The sequence below is a fragment of the Chiroxiphia lanceolata genome, chromosome 12 (assembly GCF_009829145.1).
Source record: "Chiroxiphia lanceolata isolate bChiLan1 chromosome 12, bChiLan1.pri, whole genome shotgun sequence".
Classification (NCBI taxonomy): Eukaryota; Metazoa; Chordata; class Aves; order Passeriformes; family Pipridae; genus Chiroxiphia; species Chiroxiphia lanceolata.
The window spans coordinates 2,431,984-2,451,416 of record NC_045648.1 but is presented as its reverse complement, the minus strand read 5'-3'; the positions used below and the strand labels follow the sequence as shown (position 1 = coordinate 2,451,416).

The following is a 19,433-nucleotide window of genomic DNA, read 5'->3' as shown; positions in this document are numbered from 1 at the left end:
GCTGACTGGGAGGTGTGGGAAGCTCTGTCACTCAGCAGGATTAGCTCAGTGCTGGTTTTCTCTCCTGCCAGGGCAGAGTCCCAGGCGAGGAGGACGGAGCTAATTCATCCCTTGGCTGCCATCCAAGAGGATTGGGCTCCCTTTCCCAGCAGTGGAGCTCCCCAAGGCCATCCCTGGTGATCACACGGCCTCCTGCCAGGGCTGAGCAAATCTCCAAGGGCAGGAACACCAAGCAGTGTTTGGGCAGCTTCACATGGTGCCTCCAGCAAGGAGAACTCACACCAGGCTGGGGTGGGAGCAGCTGGAGAGCTCCCAAAAGGTCACAGCGGAAGGGGCTGTGGCAGGGAAGCAAAGGGGACCCAGGCTGACCCATGGGGAGAGCACTGCTCTTGGGAGCCCTACATGACCCTTCCCAACCTATTCCCTGTAATTCTGCCTTTAGTTTTCTCTTTTCTCTCTTATGATACTGTGGGTTTATGACCCATTTTTGTGTATTCGCTGTGTTCCTCAGGAGGTGAAATGAATTATGGACACATTATTTTTTAACCTGCAGAAGTCATTACGGTGGAAAAGTCCTAAACAGGCCAGGAATGTGGCATTTTATGAAAGTCCGGGTTTAACTTTGAAGCTAAATTATCTGCTGGGTGAAATCAGGGTCTTGGCTGGAAATACTTTTCCACACCTCTTGGCTTTGAGAAAAATGCAGAGTCAGCTGTGAATCAAACTTAGTGGCTTTGGTCCTTTGGAATAAATTCAGCTTCGAGTCCCTCACGATGGGCTGCAAATCACACTTTAGTCTCTGCATCAAGGACTGCAGTTAAAAAAACATTACACATAAAACCATTTTTGCTGCAGCTCACTGTGCCCAGCACTGCAGCCAACGAGCACAACAACCCTCCCTGAACTCAGGATGTGGTTCAGGAGTTTTGACTCCCCTGGGAGAGGAGCTGGAAGCTGGAATCTGCCACTGCTCAATGCAGACTGGACTAGAGCAAGAGAGATCAAAGAATTCCTGTTCTGCAGCAGGAGATGGAGAACAGAGAACTTTGCAAAGCCAAGCCCCTCCTTGTAACTAGGGCTGCCTTGGGAAGGCAGTGACACACAGGGAGGTGACAAAGCCGCCTCTTCTTGGCACCAGTCCCCAAACTCTGATCTCTCAAGCCCATGTCCATGGGAATTACTCGTGCTCATCCCTAGACCCCAACTCCCCTGAACAGACATGATCAGCTCTCTGACAAAGCCCCATATTTGAAGCAGTGAAAATACAGGCTTTGTCCCTGCATTCCCCACTTGGAAAGAACATGAACCTGGCAAACAAATGTCCTGCAAAACAGGTAGAACGCCTGCAGCCTGGTGAGATCCACTGGAATTAAGAAAACTCCTTATGACTGCAGGTTTTAGAAGATGAGTGTCCCAGTTAACTTTCACATAGGTATTCTTACAATTTCCTTTCCCTCAACTATAATTAATATTTAGGACACCTGCAAATTCCAACAAGCCTACAGACATCTCTGTGAGCCTGATGCTCCTCATCTGCTTGGTCCCATCCTTTGGGATCACTGCCACAGTCAGAGGGGTTGCTGGCAGGGGGGTGACCAGAAGAGCTGGAGGTTTCCACCCATTCCAAATTTCTCTTCAATGTCTCTTCCATCTCCCTTTAAGTTCTCCCCCACCTCTTGCTCACTTACACCTCTGCTCTCCAGGACATTTCAGGGTCACAGCACAGGAGCTGTGCAGTTGTCCAAGGCCGTTTTAACTCTTTTTAACTGAATCCAGCCCTGCCCAATGCTTGGCTGCTCTTCCAGAGCACGAGCTGGGGCATCTGTGTCATAAACCTAAGGCTGGAAGTGGGATAAGAAGGTGCATCATGTCTTTAACTGTGGTACTTCCATGCCTGATGCAGTTTGAAGGTCCAGATCCCCTCTGTGACCCCAAGGGGCTTCACTAATATTTTGTGTTTACAACTCAACATTGAAGATTTTCACTTCTTTTCTGAAATTTCCACAGGTGGAATCTGTAGCTTTTATTGCACCAAAGTAATATCGAGAAATGAAAACATTTTACAGTTTCATATAAAAATGGCCTTGATCTGAGCAAGAACTCAACATTATGAAAGTCAGCACGAGCAGACATTAATTCTGGTACTGAAAAGGAAGAAAAAGAAAAATCTCATTTTCATCAATTACTGTGAAAAAAAGAAAGAAAAAGGTATCCTGGATGCAAAAATGCCATGGGAAAAACTGAGTGTTTTGCAGGAGACCACTTAGCTAAAAGCTAAAGTATTTAGCACTTCTTACTGCAGAGGCATTTGGCATTGCTTCTGCCAGTAAAATAAAATGCATGAATGCAGGACAGATGTGGCACACAGGGAGCTCAGGACACAGCAAGATAAACAAAAATAAAGCAAATAAGTGTGCAAAAAAAAGCAGCAAAATGGTAAAAGGAAAATTAACTTGATTTGAGGAACATTTGGAAACCCTGACCCCCCTGGCCCCCATGTCATGTACAGATAAGCACAACAGCAGTTCTGCAGGTTATTATACAGCAAAGCACATTGATGGTTTTAATGATGAGAAGGTTTTGCACTGAAGCTTGACAGGTTTGTGATTTTCCTGATGCAGGGAAGGCCTGATCTCTGGAGTGTGCCAGGAGCTGTGACAGGACGTGATGCCTGGTGCTGCCCTGGGCTCATTCCTGTGCCACGTGAGCTGGGAGATAGTTGACCTTAAAAATCCCATAATACCCCTTAATGCTGCACTTTCCCCCCCTACAGCATATTTTCAGTAAGATATCAGTAATCCCAGTAAAGGAAAGGGCAAATGGCTTCTCTGCCACTGAGAAGCCAAACTCCAAGTGCTCAGATAGGAGAACAAATACCATCCAAAGCACTAAATCTGGGCAGGACTTGAGCTAAGAGCTGCTGAAAACCCTGTTAAAACTTAAGCCAGGGAGAATAAACTCAGGAAAGGTAATTAAACTTCACTCTTGGCTTGGCTGCACTGGCTGGTGGTTCAGAATTGCCTGAGAAGGGGGCAGGGTGTGATTTACTGGGAGATAAGGGCGGATCGCACGGCCCAGCTCCCACAGAGCCTCCACACCTCCATCAACATGCCAGCATTTAGTGCTGAGCTTTATTAAGCATGAAAGAAAAGGAAAAACAACTAAAAAAAAATCCCAAATTTGAATTTTTAATGTCCTCAGTCAGTCCTTAAAAAAACATTTATGGAGTAGATGATAGCAATTCAACCCAGCAACCTGGGGAGGGAGGCTGGAATCAATATTGACTCTGCTCTCCTAGTCTGTGGTTTGTGGTAAAGGAAACAATTCTCAATTCTCCACCTTTCACTGCTGGCAATTCTGATGGTGAAATAAAGACAACAACAATATTCATCATTATTGTTAATGCCTTTATGAAAGGCTGACTGGGGTCTGGAATTGCTCTAAAGTCTACTGAAGTGATTAAAGTGTTTAAAAATTACTGACCTAGTTCATTCAGATAGCTGTAGGGTCTCCAGTCTGCAGTTTCTCTGTCAAGGATTTTGTTACTGAGCTGTTCAAAAAGTATGATAATGGGTTAATGCTGGAAGAAACAGACAGTTCCCACCCGAGACTCCAGCCCAAGGATGTCAGGAATAAAAATGGGAGATGACTGTTACCTTGGCCTCACATTTCAGCCCTTTATCTATATGGGTTTGACAACTGTTCACTAGCATTAGGGAAAATCACAAAGGAAAGTCACTTCACCAAGCAATGAACAAAAACATGCTGGAAAATACAGGATTTCCTTGAGTACCACGACTTGGATGCCTGTGGACATGGAGTGACATGCTGGCAGCTCCAAAATAACTGATGGAGATGGATGGATCAAACCCACCCACATCAGCATGCAAAGAGGGGCTGCTTGGAACTGAGGGAATCTGCTGAGACATCTGTGTGTTCAGTGACAAGAGATGGGATGGCGGCAGAGTTCTCTCAATTCAAGGAAAATCACTTTGGCAACAATGAAGCACAAAGCTCTGCACAGATCTGCCAGCGAGGAGAGGAGCCCAGGGCTGCCATCCAGATGCTGCTGCTGGAAAAACACCTTTCCCAGCATGGCAGCTGGGACCCTCTGTGTGCCTGAGGCATGGAATGGACACATCCCACCCACACTGCCGTGGTGGGAATGCTTGGAAAAGGCTGCTGGTGTACTGACCACCCCTGTCAACGTGCTCTGGGTTTCTCTGCCGTCTGTTGAAGCCACACTTGAGCAGAACGATGGTTAAACACAACACCAAGGCAGGCACAGGGGATTTGGGGCTCTGGGGTGAGCTCACTGGAGCCTCTCTGTGGTTAGTGGAAGGGGAGGGGCTGCTGTTTGGGGGTACAAGGCTCCTCTGGCCTGGGGCACCACAGCAAAAAGGGGCTCTACCTCTACAAAGCCCCTGGGGATGAGGGGAGTCCCAGCAAGGAGGGTCTGGGAATCACTGTACTTGCTAAAGCTGCCGAGTTTTCCACCTTCACATTCTACCCTTGAAAGCCACACCTGATGCAATACAGCTGGTCCTGAGAAGGTGTCAATTCAAGAGCAAATCCCAACCCTGTTTCTGAAAAAATAGTTATGAATCCATCATTGCTCTCCCATGTCTGCTTCCAGACTGGGAAGCCTCCTGCCTCTGTTCAGAGGGTTCAGCTCTGCTATTTTACTGTATTTACAAGAAAATGCTTAACAAAAAGGAGGTTAAAACTGAAAGAAAGTATTCAAAATTACCACAGCATTTCATTGTTCCTGACTTCTCATTAATTTTTGCTTAGCTTTCTCAGTGGGTTTTTAGGCCTGGAACAAAGAAAAACCCCACTGATATATTGAGGTCTGTCAGGATATTAAATCCCAGCTGACACCCAGCACCTACAGCCACAGTCCAAAGGTGTTTTCACTCACCTTCACAGTCCTGTCCAACAGCCCTCAGTGCCACAGCCACCTCCCCTGAGGGTGCAGCCCCATGTTGTCCCTGTGCCTGCAGTGATTCCACTGTCCCTGGGCACTGAGGAAGCTCTGCAGGAATCCCAGAGTCCTCCAGCACTCCTGGAAATTCCTGATGTGCCACCTGAGGGAAGGGGGACATAGCCCTGTGCTCTCAGGACATGTAGTCAGGTGTGGTCACAAACGTGGTTCCTGTTGTACCACCAGCCCAGGAGCCCATTCCAAACCCATCCAAACCAGGCTCTGGCTGAAGGAGACTCCGCTGCGGAGCCACCAGCGCTGACCTTGCACGAGGCATTAATTCAGGGCAGTCTGTGCCCTGTGCTGAGTGGGAAGTGCAGCCAGATGATCCCCACAGTCCCCTGAGGCCCTGCAGCCCATGAATCTGTCACCAGACAGCCCCAGTGATCGCTGTGTCCGGGGCTCCTCCTGCTCCTTCTCGTTTTTTGTCCATGTTCCCACGCAGGTAACTCGTGCCATCAGCTCGTCAGGCACCTCTGCTCCAGCCACTCTCCTCAAGGACATGCCCAGAGCAGGGGGACAGTTGATAAAGCTGCTTGTCTGCAGCATTTCCAGAGCAATCCCTGCCCCAGAGCAGTGGCTGTGGCTGCACATTCCCGCTCCTGGCACGGGCTGTGCGTTGGCGTCTCCCAGCCGACGGCACAGGAGCCGTTTCTTTATCCTTGAACAGCTCCTGGTGCTTCCCCCAAACTGGGAACGGACACACTGGCAGCAGGCACAGGTATGGAGCAGTGGGGCAGCCAAGCAAACAGCGATGGCAAGGGGATGAGGAGCAGATCAGCCTGGAATGTGGCCACTGAGGGAGGAATCCTGGCCCAACACACACCTCGGCACATCAGTTCTCAGAGCCCACGGCTCAGTCCTCCTCTTCAGAACTCGCAGCCAGAATACAAATGCTGATTTCCAACCCAGCTGCACCACTTGGAGCACATTTATTAAAGTCTTGGGGTTTCTATTAAAAGCTCCGGGTTTGCAGGATTTATAAATCAGCTCAGAAACCTAAAATTTGGCATGAAGAGCTACGGGCTAGAATTGATTTTTTTTAATGAAATGATTTGGGGACATTTCTAAGTTTTTCTGAATGCAGCAATTAGGAAGAAATGTGATTATAGCTGTCTCTTTGTGCTACTATCATTTCTTAACACACTATAATTTGTTAACTTTTTTTTTTTTAAGATAGAAAATACTTCAATTTTTAGTGTGAAAGCAAAATTGCTTTTCCGAAGGAAGAAATCCTTCACAATAAATTTCTCCATTAAAATCCCTAGCTGGTAATTTTAGCAATTTGGTTAAAACTACCTCACATCTGGCAACTTTTCCTTTAAGATACACGAGACACCAGAATGAGCAAAGCAAATTCATTATCTGCCTGGCTGAAATAGCTGCATAGATGACAGTGGCCACCTGATCACCCCCAGCCATTTGTCAATGCCCAGGTTTTTGAAGTCCATGGTGATTAGGCAAAGAAGTGCTGGCAGGAGCTCCATCATACCTTTATCCTCCAGGAGAGCAATCAATAAGAGCTTTGCCATTAATTTCCTTGACTACTGGCTTCAGATTTCCATGGTCCAAGCCAGGGCTGCTCAGTTTTCATGCCCATCCTGGATGCTCTGCAGCCATTCTGTATTTGCAGCCTTCCTTTTTTCCTGGGCAAGTTTTAGTCAAAGGTGCTTTAATGATGCTTTCTGTGGCTGAATTCCTTTTTATGAGCTGGGTGACATCCAGTCAGACCATTTCCAGTGACCTCTGTTTTGCAGTTTCTAATTTTATGTGAAGTCTTTGGTAGAATTTAGAACTTCCTTTAATAGATGTGAAACTGCTGGCTTTAAAAATTCAGGACATCTAATAGCAATTGATTTTTATGATGTCTGTAGAAACCAGCAACACCTGAAAGGGGGTGAGGGTGGAATTATGAGCTTTGCAAAAACTCAAGGTGAGAATCCTCCATTTGCTTGTGACCATTGCAGCAGCCCCATGCTTTATACAGAGGAATCTTCACAAGCTTTGCAGTGTTCAGTAAAAGTGAGATATATCCCTACTTTAATGCACAACTCAAAAACTCAAATATAGAGCTGGCATTGAAGCCCTGAGAGTGGTTCTGCCAAATGCCCTCTGAGCAAAATAGGTCCTCAGCATCTGAAATCTGGTCTTCAGCTCAAGCAACGAGAGCTCTGATGTGAAGACACAGGTGTGGAGGTGGGTGTGTATCTCTGTTTATCTGCTTTGGAAAATCTGCTGCATTAATTTTGTGGCACAATTTCACTCCATGTCTGACACTCCTGGGTAACTTGCAGCATCACCATTATTTGCTGCTGCACGTGTCATTAGAAAAAAAGGCCAAACTTTTGTAGGAGCAAAGGTCAAGTTTTGGCTTCACTTAAAGCGACAGTAAAATATCTCTTGACTTCAGTGGTTCCAGCATGTCACCCAAGCTGACCTGGCAAACCCACTCACACGTGGAGAGCAGTTACTTGTGCAAGGTGTCCAGCACTGGAATGCTGGAGCCTCTGCCTCCTCCTTAACCCCAGAGATGCAGATCCATTCTCCTGGACCTTGCACAGAGACAGGACTCAGCCCAACAAGCTCCTGCTGGCAGCTGGAACAGGCTTTAGGGACACAGGACTGGAAGGGCTTTGATCACAGAGTCCCTGAGTCCTGCTGCCTTTTACTGCAAACACCCAGGCACATAATCCCTTAGATAGCTGATCAAGCTCCATTTTAAGAGTAATCAGATTTCTTTGTCCCATTAGTCTTCCTGGGAAGCTATTCCAAAATCTCACTGATCTGATGTTAGAAATCTAATTTCCAGCTTCAATGCATTCGTGGCCAGTTCATCCTCATTTGTTCTCGTGCCAGGGCTGTCATCCCACTTCAATGGCTCCCCTCCCTCCTCGTGTTTACCTTGCTGTATTTAGAGATGGCAATCATGCTCCCCCTCAGCATTCATTCTGCCACATAAAAGCAGCCAAGCCTTTTTTTAGTCCCTTCTCATACTCTTCCCCCTTCTCCTCCCACTTGTTTTCCTCCTGCCTGTGTTCCAGTCCCTGCTCCACTGGCACAACCACCCGGCCCTAAGGGTTTTAATGCCTCCACCTGTATTTGTCTCTCAGCAACTTCAATGATTTACCTCCAGGACATGTGTAGGGTCCTGAGCAGTGGCCAAACGTCTGTCTGGCAGAGGGAAATGAGGAGGTGAGACACCTTCCCCCTGATCCTGGGAGGGATGTGGGAAGCTGGGTATTGCTCCCATCCCATGCAGACAGACCCGTCTCCCAAAGTGAGGTTCTGAGTGCAGTGCTGGGCCCTTCAGCTCCTGCCCTCAGCCACCCTCACCCTCCTTCCCCGGGGGAGGTACCACTGTGCCCCCTGAGAACAGCAGGGAACAGCCACAGCACCGGGCAGCTGTGCTGGGAGCCCTGGAGCCAGGGATCCTGGAGCTGGGAGAGGAGAGCAGGAAGGAAAACAGGAATAATATGTGTGGAGTTGGGTGAGAAAAGAAAATAGGAAAAGAGATATGAGAAAAACAAAGATAATAGAGTGGAGAGAACACTACGGGAAGAGGAGAGAAAAGGCAACATAAGACACAAAAAGAGAGGAGAGGACAAGATGGGCTGGGGGAGCACAGGAGAGGAACCCCTCCTCAGGCTGCAGCAAGGGCTGCATCTCCCATGTCCTGCCTTGGCCCAAGCTGTCTCTGAGGGCTGGGAGAGAGGAATGGCTCCAGTCCATCGCCCCAAGGCATGATCTCCTTGGAGAGATAACACATCCAGGGCTCTGGCTCAGCACTTCAGAGATTCCTCTGCCATTTCTTTTCATTTTGCATCTGTGCTGGTTCCTTTGTGACCCCAGCTGGCACCATAAAGAAATGAATCCTCCAAGTACAACTTGTGCACATTTCTCTGCAGAAAGTGGGAATGGCACCAGGCAAACTGATTTGGAAATGAACTCGTTAAGGCAGCCAGTGGGGCTTTATGTGCTCCTTTGTCTCACTTGGCTGGAGAGCTGCAGACAGACAAAGCTTGTTTTTGGCCATCTCAGCTCTTCAGTACTGCAGAGCATTCCCATTAATAAGTGAGATACTGCGAGAGCTAAAGGAAATATCAGGCTATATATTGAAATAAACACCCTGAAAATACCAAATCCATTGGTTTTTCTTTCAGTGACTACCAGGACAAGCTGCTGACTGACTCTGGACAGCCAGTGCTGCAGCAGGGGGAGCAGCTTCCAGGCCGATCCCAATGCATCACTTGGGGCTTAAACCTTTCCAGCAGCTTAATATCTGAAGTGGTTCTGTGAGGAGATGGCACTGCAGGCTGGGAATCCAGGAGAGGTGCTGGCTTTGACCTTTTCTGAATTCATTTAAATTTCTGCAACAGGATTAGTGGCCCAGATGGACACTCATCCTAAATTTGACATTATGAGCGTTTGCACTTTCAATTTGGGGAGCAAAAATGCATGGTGCAAGGGGACCATCTACATCAGAAAACATATTTACACATCTGTCTAAACATTTCTCTGAGAAATCTCTGGAGCCAGCCTTTTTATTATATTTTAATGAGATTTTCTTTTAATAACCAAGAAATGACTTCCAGGAGCACATGTAGAGATATTTTTGCCTGTCTCGTACAATACTGTCTTTTTTTGCATTAATCTTGTTCCTATGGCTTTCCAGTGAGTAGTTACATTTGGATTAAGGTGACACAGCCTGCAAGTACCATCATTTTTAAAGCTGACAACCTTGATGAAATCAATTGCATTTCCTTTTTCTCCCTGTGCTTTGTCCCACCTCAGCTTATTAAGGCTCCAAAGGAAGAGCTGTTTTACCATTTACCACACCTAAACCTACTGCCAAAGTGGTGATTTGTCCATGAATGGTCTGAGGGAATCAGTAGCAACATGTGATAAGGAAGGTACTCCTGGATGTCTGAGCAATGCAGTGGGAACAGCTCTTCTGGAGAGCCAGGAGTGACAGCAGAGCTCCCAGAATGTCCCTGGGTGAGTCAGAACAGTGCTCAGAAGCACCCCCGGTGCATTCTTGCATCTATCTGCTTGTCTGTGTCAGCAGGGAATTTGTGTGTCTGCTGGCCTGGGAAACAATGGGATAGCCAAGTGAGATTAGTGACCTAATGCTTCATTGATTTACTTGTGATCCTTTAATGGATAATTATATTTATCTGGTTATTTATCTCTTCTGAGAAACCAAAATACCTTAGAGTTGCTAAGACACCCAGCCCTGCTGACCCAGACAGGCATGTGAGACTCCAGTTACCATTCCCAGAGACTGGAAAGATACTGGGAGGGGAAAGCTGACCTTTCCCTGGAGTTTTAAATCAAGCTGGCAGACAGCAGGATCCAACAGACAGTGCTTGGGTTGATTTCCTTGAACTGATAAGAACATTGCTGCAGTGGGGTGGGGTAATATCTACCTTACTGGAGCTGTTTCCATCCAGATTACTGGGAAAGAAGCGTGAGGTCACACCACATGAGAGAGTGTGGTAGCTGGGATTGGAAAAGCAGTGTACACTGCCGCTACCTTGAGATATATCTGGGGAGAAAACAAGTCATCACAAAGTACTTTGGAAGCCATAACAGTCCTTAAGAAACTGAAAACATGGCAGAGACAATCTAGTTTAGAAACCTTGGTTAGAGTTCTGGGTGTTGTAAAACATCTGCAGATACAATCTATCCTCAATTGAGGTGTGAAGCTCTTGACTATCAGCATTACACATAAGAGAAAAAAGCAAAATAGTTAATTACACAGCATTATCTTTTTGAAGATGTTAAAAAAGCCATTCCTGACAGTCCAGCTGCTTTGCAGGTTGAGGGAGGGAATGCAAAATTTGGGAAATGCATGGGCTGCAACACAGCTGCTTCCTTAGTTTAAAACTTGTAAGAGCTACTGAGCAGAAGTAGTTATGAATAAAATTAAACCTTTTGTTACCAAACCAGCAGTAAAGTTGGAAATCAAGGTACTACAACCATACCAAGGAGTCCCAAACGCTTTACATTTTGTACAAAGGCTTTTTAAAACAGAAATGGAGCCCTGAAAGGCAAACCTGGGCAGTCACATTGTTATCTTCAGAGACATTTTATCTATTTCCTCGCTTTAACTTATAAACACATTTACCAAGAAAGGCATCATATTTATACTGGCAGTTCTAATGAAAACATCAATCCCAATCTGGTTCCAGCTGCATAACAAATTGATAAATATTTCAAAGTACCATCAGAAGAACGGATGGAAAATTCAAACCGGAGCAGCAGCATTTAAACAACAAAGCCCTGCAAGAAGCAAATGAATGGGTTTTAATAAACCCCAGGCTTAAACTGTAGGCAGAGGGGTCAGTTATAGGGAACACCTTCATGTGGAAAGGGTAATGAAGTGCTGAGGTGGCTGTTTGAACCCACCCCAACCTTTAGGGAAGGTTGGCAGCGGTGGGTGAGGGAGGGCACGGCCCCGGCTGGCACTGAGAGGGCTCCCAGCCACCACCACCCCTCTCCCCTTGCCCTCTGCCTTTGCCTCGCTCTGAACATGCACTTTGCTTTGCTGACATCTTGTGGAGATCTAGATTTAGCTTAATTTACTGCAGCATATCCTGTTTCAAGGAAGGGACTCTACCTGCAGGGTGTCTCTTACGTAAGTGCTGTGGCTGAGGGGAAGCTGCTCGTGCAGGTCTGACCAAGCACTTCTTTTCTGCTGAAACGTGCACGGGGATTTTCCAGGGCAGCCCTGTTTTGTAAGAGCAGAGCCTTTGAGTCCTTGTTGTTTTCCAGGGTTGTTCCTAATGAAGTAGATCAGGATGTGATTCCAGAGCTGAAGTCTTTGCGTTGAACTTCTTGCAGCCAGGGCTATGCCACCTCCCCAACTCTAACTCTGTGACATTTGCAATCAAATCAACATAAAACACCTATCTCTTGGGGCCTGCCAGTGAGAACTGGGGCTGGAACCCTCCACAAACACAGACACAGCTGCTCACACACAGCCCTGAGCCTGCTCAGGGGGGCTTGGCACAAGGCAGCTCCTCACCCTCCTCACAACCTGTGCTCCCAGCTAAAGAGGGACACTTGGCTCTGTGTCTGTCTGCTCTGTGGGTGAGTGTTGATGGGTGAGTCACACCAGCTCTGCCTTCTCCCTTCCCTTATCACTCAGCTGAGGGCAGGGACCAGCTGACACCTTACAAGTTCACCCCCAGCTTATCTGGCCATAGCTTGTTTTCTGCACCCAAAATGAGCCAGAATAAAGCTCTTCCAGACTGTCCTACTACTTAGCACAGTGCTGAATTAATGACCCTGAGCTCATACACATCACCACAGCCCTTTTATCCCCACCCTGTACTCAGAATTACTCCTTCTACACAGTTCCATTTGGTCGATACGTAAGTACCCACCCAAGCTGATTTACCTTCATAGCACAGTCCATTTTCTACACATTTATTCCTGAAGCTCTTGTAACTGCTGGATGGAAATATTCAATCAAATTCAAATCTAATGCTGTCCCTGCTTAAAAAAAACCCCAAACAGCAAAAAACCCCACAACCCACAAAAAAACCCCCCTGCTCTTCCCAAAGGTGAGAATTCTATTCTGCTCTGAACAGGAATGAAAGACTTAAATGCCTAAAAGAAAGGAAATTATTTAAATTAAAACAAAAATAGCGCCAAGGTGATGTTAATGTCACCATGGGGAGATCAGACCTGTGAAGGGACACATGATGGCAGAGTCTTGCTGTGAGCCCCTCAAGCCTGAGGCTGCTCCAGAGGAAGACCCGTGAGGTCTGGATGAAGGTTTATCACCTGATGGGACTGAGCCCAGGCTGTGGGGTGGCACAGGGAGCATCAGTCCCCATCCTGGAGCAGCTGCAGGACAGTGGTGTGAAAACTGGGCACGAAAAAAGGGACTAAGTGAGCACTGCAGTCAGTACCAACCCAGACTTCTCAACTGCTAAATGGAGCTGCTTTCTGCTTTTTGTGTGGGTCCTCTCTGCCCACACAGTGTCACTGAGGCGGCTGAAGGCTCCAAGCAGGAGGGTTCACTCTGCCACCTCCCACCACACATCAACTGCAGATCATTTCTGGAAGCGTCTTGTCTGGGTTTCAGGATCCATGGTGCTTTATTTTTATCAGGCTTTGCTTAGCTCTTGGCTCTCAGCACAGGACTGGCCCCTCCCAGAAAGTTTGTTAAGGCCTTTGTAAGACCTCAGACATCACTTCAGCCCATACCCAAGTCTGTGGTGAAAGTCCTGATAGGAAATCTCTGCTGTTCTCCAGCACTGCCACACAGTTTCCTTTCTGTCCCCATCTCCTTGAACAAAACAACCTGCACTCGGAAATCTTTTCTGGATGCAATGCACTGTTTTCATGCTGGGGAGCACCATTTTGATTTCAGGCTTATTTGGGAAAGTCTGCTCTCAGATCCAAGTGTTGTGGATAAGCTCTCCCAGCATGGGTGGTTTTCTTTTCCTCTGGCTGCTGGGCAGTGTGTGTTTTGCTGCCACATCCTTCATCCACAAATGCAAAAGAGTCCAAGGGCTGCCCAGGGGGTTCCCCTGCCTTATAATCTCTCTCACACATATGCAGGGATTATCAGCCTTGGGAGAGCTGAGGATACAAAGACCAAAAACATCCTCCAGAAACAAATTAATGTGCTGGAAGAAACTGCTGCCTCCAGGAGCTTGGGATCTGTGTGTGTGACTGTTCTGAAACAACACCACCATTACCCAAATGAGAGCAAACAGGCAAAATAATAACTGGTGATTCAAGAGAGCCATAATGTTACAACCCACAGAGAGCTGGAGAATGCAGCCATCCAGGTGGAATTCCTGCCAAAGTACATGAGTTTACATGGGATTACATTCATTGGACAAGTACATCTGCATATTATTCTGCCCTTAATCCACATACAAACCTCCAGGTGAGAGTTGGGATCCCTGTTTCCTCTGTGCAATACTGCTTCTGTCCTTCAGATCCTCTGCAACACACACCTGCACACTTGTATTCAGATACACAAGTGTTGTCCTGCCATCCTGATATTCCTTATCTCTGATCTTGTCTCACTATCCACCTTCCCATTTCCTGCTGAGGAGGATGCACATCAGCACCTTTTCCTGACTCTGCTCTATGGAGGTGAAGAAGCACTGGCAAGGCCCAAGCTGGGATGGTAATTACTGATGGGTACAAAGTCTCTCAGTAAGAGAATGTACTGGAGGACAGTCAGAATTTGGCAGGGAGTTTTCAGAAGCCTTTGTCTAGAATTTGTAAATGCCCTTCTAAAACAAAAGCCACAACTTGAAACAATGCTGATACCTGCAGGCAATTTATAATGAGATGAAGATGGAGCAGCGTGTTTCTAACTTCCTAACCTTCCTCTGCAAGCTCAGATGGCAGAGTTTTCCAAGAGGGAGAAGAAAGAAAATCATTCTTGTGACCTCCAGAAAGAGATGGTTGACCCCACTCCACTGCAGCTTCCTGAGTGATAAAATATCTATTGCTACGAGGACTGCACAAGAAAGGAGAGAGCAAAGACCCAATCTCTTCATCTCCATCACTGACTGAGATGAACAGGGAAGAACCATTATCCAATTTCTTCCTAGAGAAGCCCAGGCAACACCACTGACCTGGAGCTGTTTGGGATTGTGAGGAACTGGTACTTGAGGGTTTTCACAAACTGGGCTGACACAGAGCAGCAGAATTAACCAGAATTAACCTCATTGTCACTGCCCGAGGACCACAAGAGATCCCAGCTTCAATGCAGCTGAAGGATGGGATCCCTCAGATGTTTATGATGTATCCAGGAATTCAACCATCCCTAAAATATTTTTTTTCTCCTCATGGAGTTAAGTATCACGTGGCATCAGGAGCTCTGGGATAGGTGGCTGCACCTGAGAGGAACGTGAAGAATGTTTTACACGGCAAATTAAAGCCCACGAGGCCATAACCTACAAACGCAGTCCTGGGCTACCAACATCTTCAAACATCATGGCTTTCTCTCTCTGGCTGAGGGGGAAAGTCATCTGTCTGTATTAACTTTCCAGGATGAGAGAATCCCTTCCCAGCATTAGCCTTTTTCCAGACTTCTTGCAGTGTCTGAGGCTGGGACACCATCGGGTCCACTGGGAAGTCTCATTTCATAGCAAAATATGGAGAAAAAAAAAAAAAAGAGAGATTTTTGTTCTGAAAGAAGCTGCTCAATAATTCCACTCAGGAACTTCCAACAATATTCCTCTCCTTACTTTGAAGTGTCTGAGCTGTGTCTCTTAAACATGCTGGGTTGCATACACATTTAACTAGAGAGGTACAGAGATAAATGAGGTGGAGCAGGCTTTGCACACAGATGGATAAAGTGCCAATGTGATAGAAATGGATCACTGAAAAGTTCAGGACATTTTTCCATGCCAGGGTCTGTGATCTGCTCTCTCAGAACCCAGAGCCTCATTGCTGTGGAGATGGGCCACAGTTGTTTTTTGCATGTTCGTGGTCTGGCTCCTCAAATAGTGCTGAAATGACAAATTTCAGGCCAAGCTGTGCTGGCAATTAGTCAAGGATTAGATGAGCCCCCTCTGTCAACACTTTCATTCATTTCTTACCCAAAGGGGCAGCTTAAGCAAGAGCCAGCAAAGCTAAAATTCAAACATAAGGAGCAATGGGAGGAAATCCAAGGATGACTTTTCCCCCCATCTTGTAGCTACCAGAAGAAGGAATGCTCTACTGAGTGGTCTAAACACGAGCCTGGTCAATGGTGTTCAACAGGCAGCCCCTGATGTGAGAGGTGCCATCACAGGAAAACGTGTCCCTGACACGAGGATTGGAGTCACAATGCCACGAAAGAAGATCTGGGATTAACTTCCAGGTGTAGCAGACATTGCTATCATTGGCTTAATGGGAGAGGCTCCTTCCAGGTGCATCCTGGGCAGGGAATTCCAGAAGGAATTCCAGCCATGTTGCCCTGAGACAGCACAGAAGCCAACGGGCCTCGTGCACTCACAGGAGAGAGCAGAAAGAAAAAGGCACTGCAGGCCTGGGGAAGCAGAGCTGCAGGGCCAAACTCTGCCTGTCTCAGGAGCTTGCACTCACTTGGACATACAGTTTCAGCCATTTAAAGGGAAGAGAAGAAGTCAGAGGTCAGCAAACCCTGAGGAGATCCCCACCAGAGACAGACCAGAGCAAACCAAAAGGAAGTACATCTGTCTACTGCCTGGCATCCTCTCTGATATTGGCCAGAGAGGAATGAAGAAGAATGACAGTGTTAAAAAGGAGATCAGATCCTGCAAAGTTTAGCCAATCTGCCAAGAAAAGCCATCCTCCACAGCAGTAGCAGAAGAGAGAAAGAAGGAGGAATGCTGTGATCCCAAAGAGCCTTCCCCTTCCTCCCTCCTGCTTTCATCAGCTCCTGGGAAGAGAATTCACACCAGCTCTTTAGATGACAGGGACAGGTCTGTGCTCAGCAGAGAGTGACAACAAACAGGACACCTCAAATCACAAACTGCAACACAGCCACAACCAAAACCCCATGACTGACCCAGTCAATCCCCTTCCTCCAGCAAGAAAAGGCTTCTCAAGGTTTCACAAAGGGAAAACTCCTCTGCACTGCAAAAGGAATGCAGGTGACTTAAAGCCCATGCAGCACACTTCTTGCCTGGGTATATCCTCTACTGTCCTAAGTAAACTTCTACATATAAAGTAGCTTAAATCAGTTGATATTTGCTTTCCTGTCCCTGTTATGTGTTTACAGATCACGGTATTCAGGGGAAGAACGGAAGTGTCATTATTTTTGTGGCTCAGTAACACATGTTACACATCACAGAAACTTGTATTTCTCCAACACACAGGAACATAAGTCTATATTTGATTAACATAAAAAGACCCTTACCAGAAAGTGAGTAATCTGTATTAGTCATCCTCATGGCTGGAGTGTAAGATACACTTGGCATGTCATGGCCCTTCTCCTTCTGTTTCCGTCGATACCACACAAACAGTGCCAGCAAGACCATAATAATTAGAAGGAGAATAATAATTCCAATGATTGCTCCCACTGAGTGCCTCTCTGATCCAAGAGCAGGGCTAATTTTAGTATAGGGGTTTAATTCTTCCATCATAAGAGCCGCTGTTAAAAGTAATTCATAACACACTGTAAATTGAATCGTGCATTTCATTTTTGAAATACTGTTGTTTTGTTTTTTTTTTAAAGCAAGTACATCACTGGAGAGGGGGAGAGAGAGAAAGAGAGAGGGGTTTTACAGTCAGAATCCCACTGTACCTTGATCACACCGGATTCCTTTGAAGCCTGGGCTGCAGTAGCAGGTCCCCGTGACATGGTCACATGTAGCATTATTCATGCACTCACAAAGTTGTTTGCAACCATAACCAAACGTTCCTGGTGAGCACTCTGGGAAGCCAAGGAAAAACACTGGAAAGAATTCCTGCTGTTTTCAGGAATGGGTGCAATGGAAAATTCAGTAGCAAAGTCTCCCTGATTTAAGGGTCTACAGGATAACACTCTAATGCGAGATGATTATTATTTTAAAGCAGAAGATAAATGTATTTCATGCACAATTTATTACTTATTAAGCTGTAACTTTCTGGAAAAGTCTTACAAGACTTCCCAAGGATAAAATCAATAACAGGTACAAAGGATTTAAAAGTCTTGATATACATTATAAATGTTCAGAATTTGGCAGAGCATGAGCTCAGAAGCTTTAGACAACACCTTGAAAGAGCTTAGCATTCTCCACCACTCTACTGATTTTTTTTTCATGGGGCAGTTGCAAAGAAAAGTTTTAATGAACATTTATATGAACCCAATAGAGTTTTACCAAACAAATCCCACGTGCTCTCCTACTCATCCCTACTAGTGCCAGCAGGTGAACAGAACATTGTAGGTGGAATTGCAGAATTGAGCACCTGAATGGTTTGATTTGCTCTGCTTCTGTACCAGGACCCCTGATACAGAAGGAATTTTTGTCCTGTCTTTGTATTTCTATCAAAGACAAAATGATTGAATGTCCAGCTGAGAAATTTATTCATACAATTACCATGATGGGCTAATACAATAAATCTGTAGGCAGCTGACTTTACTTCTGGAGGAACTATTCAATAATAAATTGAAAGAAACAATGTCTGTCACATCCCACTTATTTCCATGGAGAAGAAGCATTACTGAAAGCATTCACACTTGTTATGATACTATAGAAAATATCTTGTTTAATGTGTGACTCTCTGTGTGTCCCTGCAAATGTTTAGCATAGCATCAGACACCTCCCCAGTGTCAGTCTCTAAGTAGCTTCTAGTAGCCAAAATTTAATATTTAGTAAAGAACTCTAGCCAGTATCTGTGTAATGATTTGCAGAGTGTATTCAAGTTGTATCTCTTTCTTTAATCTGCTGGTCCTCAAATAAGGAGAAAAAAATTACAATTAATGCTCATTCTGATAGTAACTTGTAGCCTACTTATAATGAATAAAGCCTGAATTTTGGGACTGCACCACAGAAATGATGCCTGCAATTAGGCATTTCATCTGCAATGCAGTGTGACTGCCCATTCAGCAGGATCTGGAGAAGGAAGGAGCCTTAATGAAGAGATTCTTTTAGACTAAACAGTAGAAAAACAGATAAATAAATACATTTGTAGTCTGGATAGAAAAGAAAGCCTCAGGCTTTGTACAGATGTTGAATTAAAAAGTAGCTTCTTGTATAAAATCTGCTAATGTGCAGTTCTACTGTGGGACTTTTCAGTTGCCTGTTTTGATGATGGTTGCAGTAGGGCTGTACCCAAATTCACAGTAAGTTGGCCACTTCCAGAGTTACAGAGGTGCCATATATAATCCCCCATGAGCACACACGTTTGGTCCCAAGATATTCACTTTGCTGAATGCAATTGTGTGCAAAAAGATATTTTTGAATTAAGTTACATGTACAAATACTTCCATAAAGATCCATGCAGTGAGCTCCAGTTAAAGCCTTCCCTTGCAAATCTAGCAGGAATGTTACTGCACTACCTTACTGCCAAAAAAAAGGAAGGGAACCCTGTGGAATTAATGCCTGGGTGAGACGGATTTTATGTTGCATTTAGAATATGAGTAAGTGTGTGAGAATTTTCTTGTGATTTACTATACTGGACAAACAAGTCATTATTCAGCTACAGCACATCCAGTCTGCACTACCCTCATTCCGTGTTCTTTAAAGAAGTCATTTGGCACAGGCTGCTAAATATGCCAGTGGGACATGGACAACAATTCCAGTAAAACATGCCAGGTCCCTTGGAAGGTAATTGGAGTTCATTGTTAAACACTTGCTCAGTGCTCTAACACAGATCCTTCCCAAAATGGCAAACAACTTTGCTTTCCCTGTAAAGATGAATCTTTATTTGCTCCACATCTACAGCATAACAACTTATGCAGGAAAGCCCCAATATTCCTTGGAAGGCAGAGAGCAGAAAGGATTTATTTCTTTTAACCCTT

The 19,433-nt window shown here is 45.8% G+C and overlaps 1 protein-coding gene across 1 annotated transcript in view; it reads right to left on the bottom strand.

The window, feature by feature from the left end:
- Positions 1-19,433, bottom strand: part of MEGF11 (multiple EGF like domains 11) — a 268,042-nt gene that overhangs the window by 9,780 nt on the left and 238,829 nt on the right. The window contains 2 exon segments of the mRNA XM_032699606.1: positions 16,848-17,081; positions 17,235-17,363. Of these exon segments, the coding sequence (XP_032555497.1) occupies positions 16,848-17,081; positions 17,235-17,363 (363 nt within the window).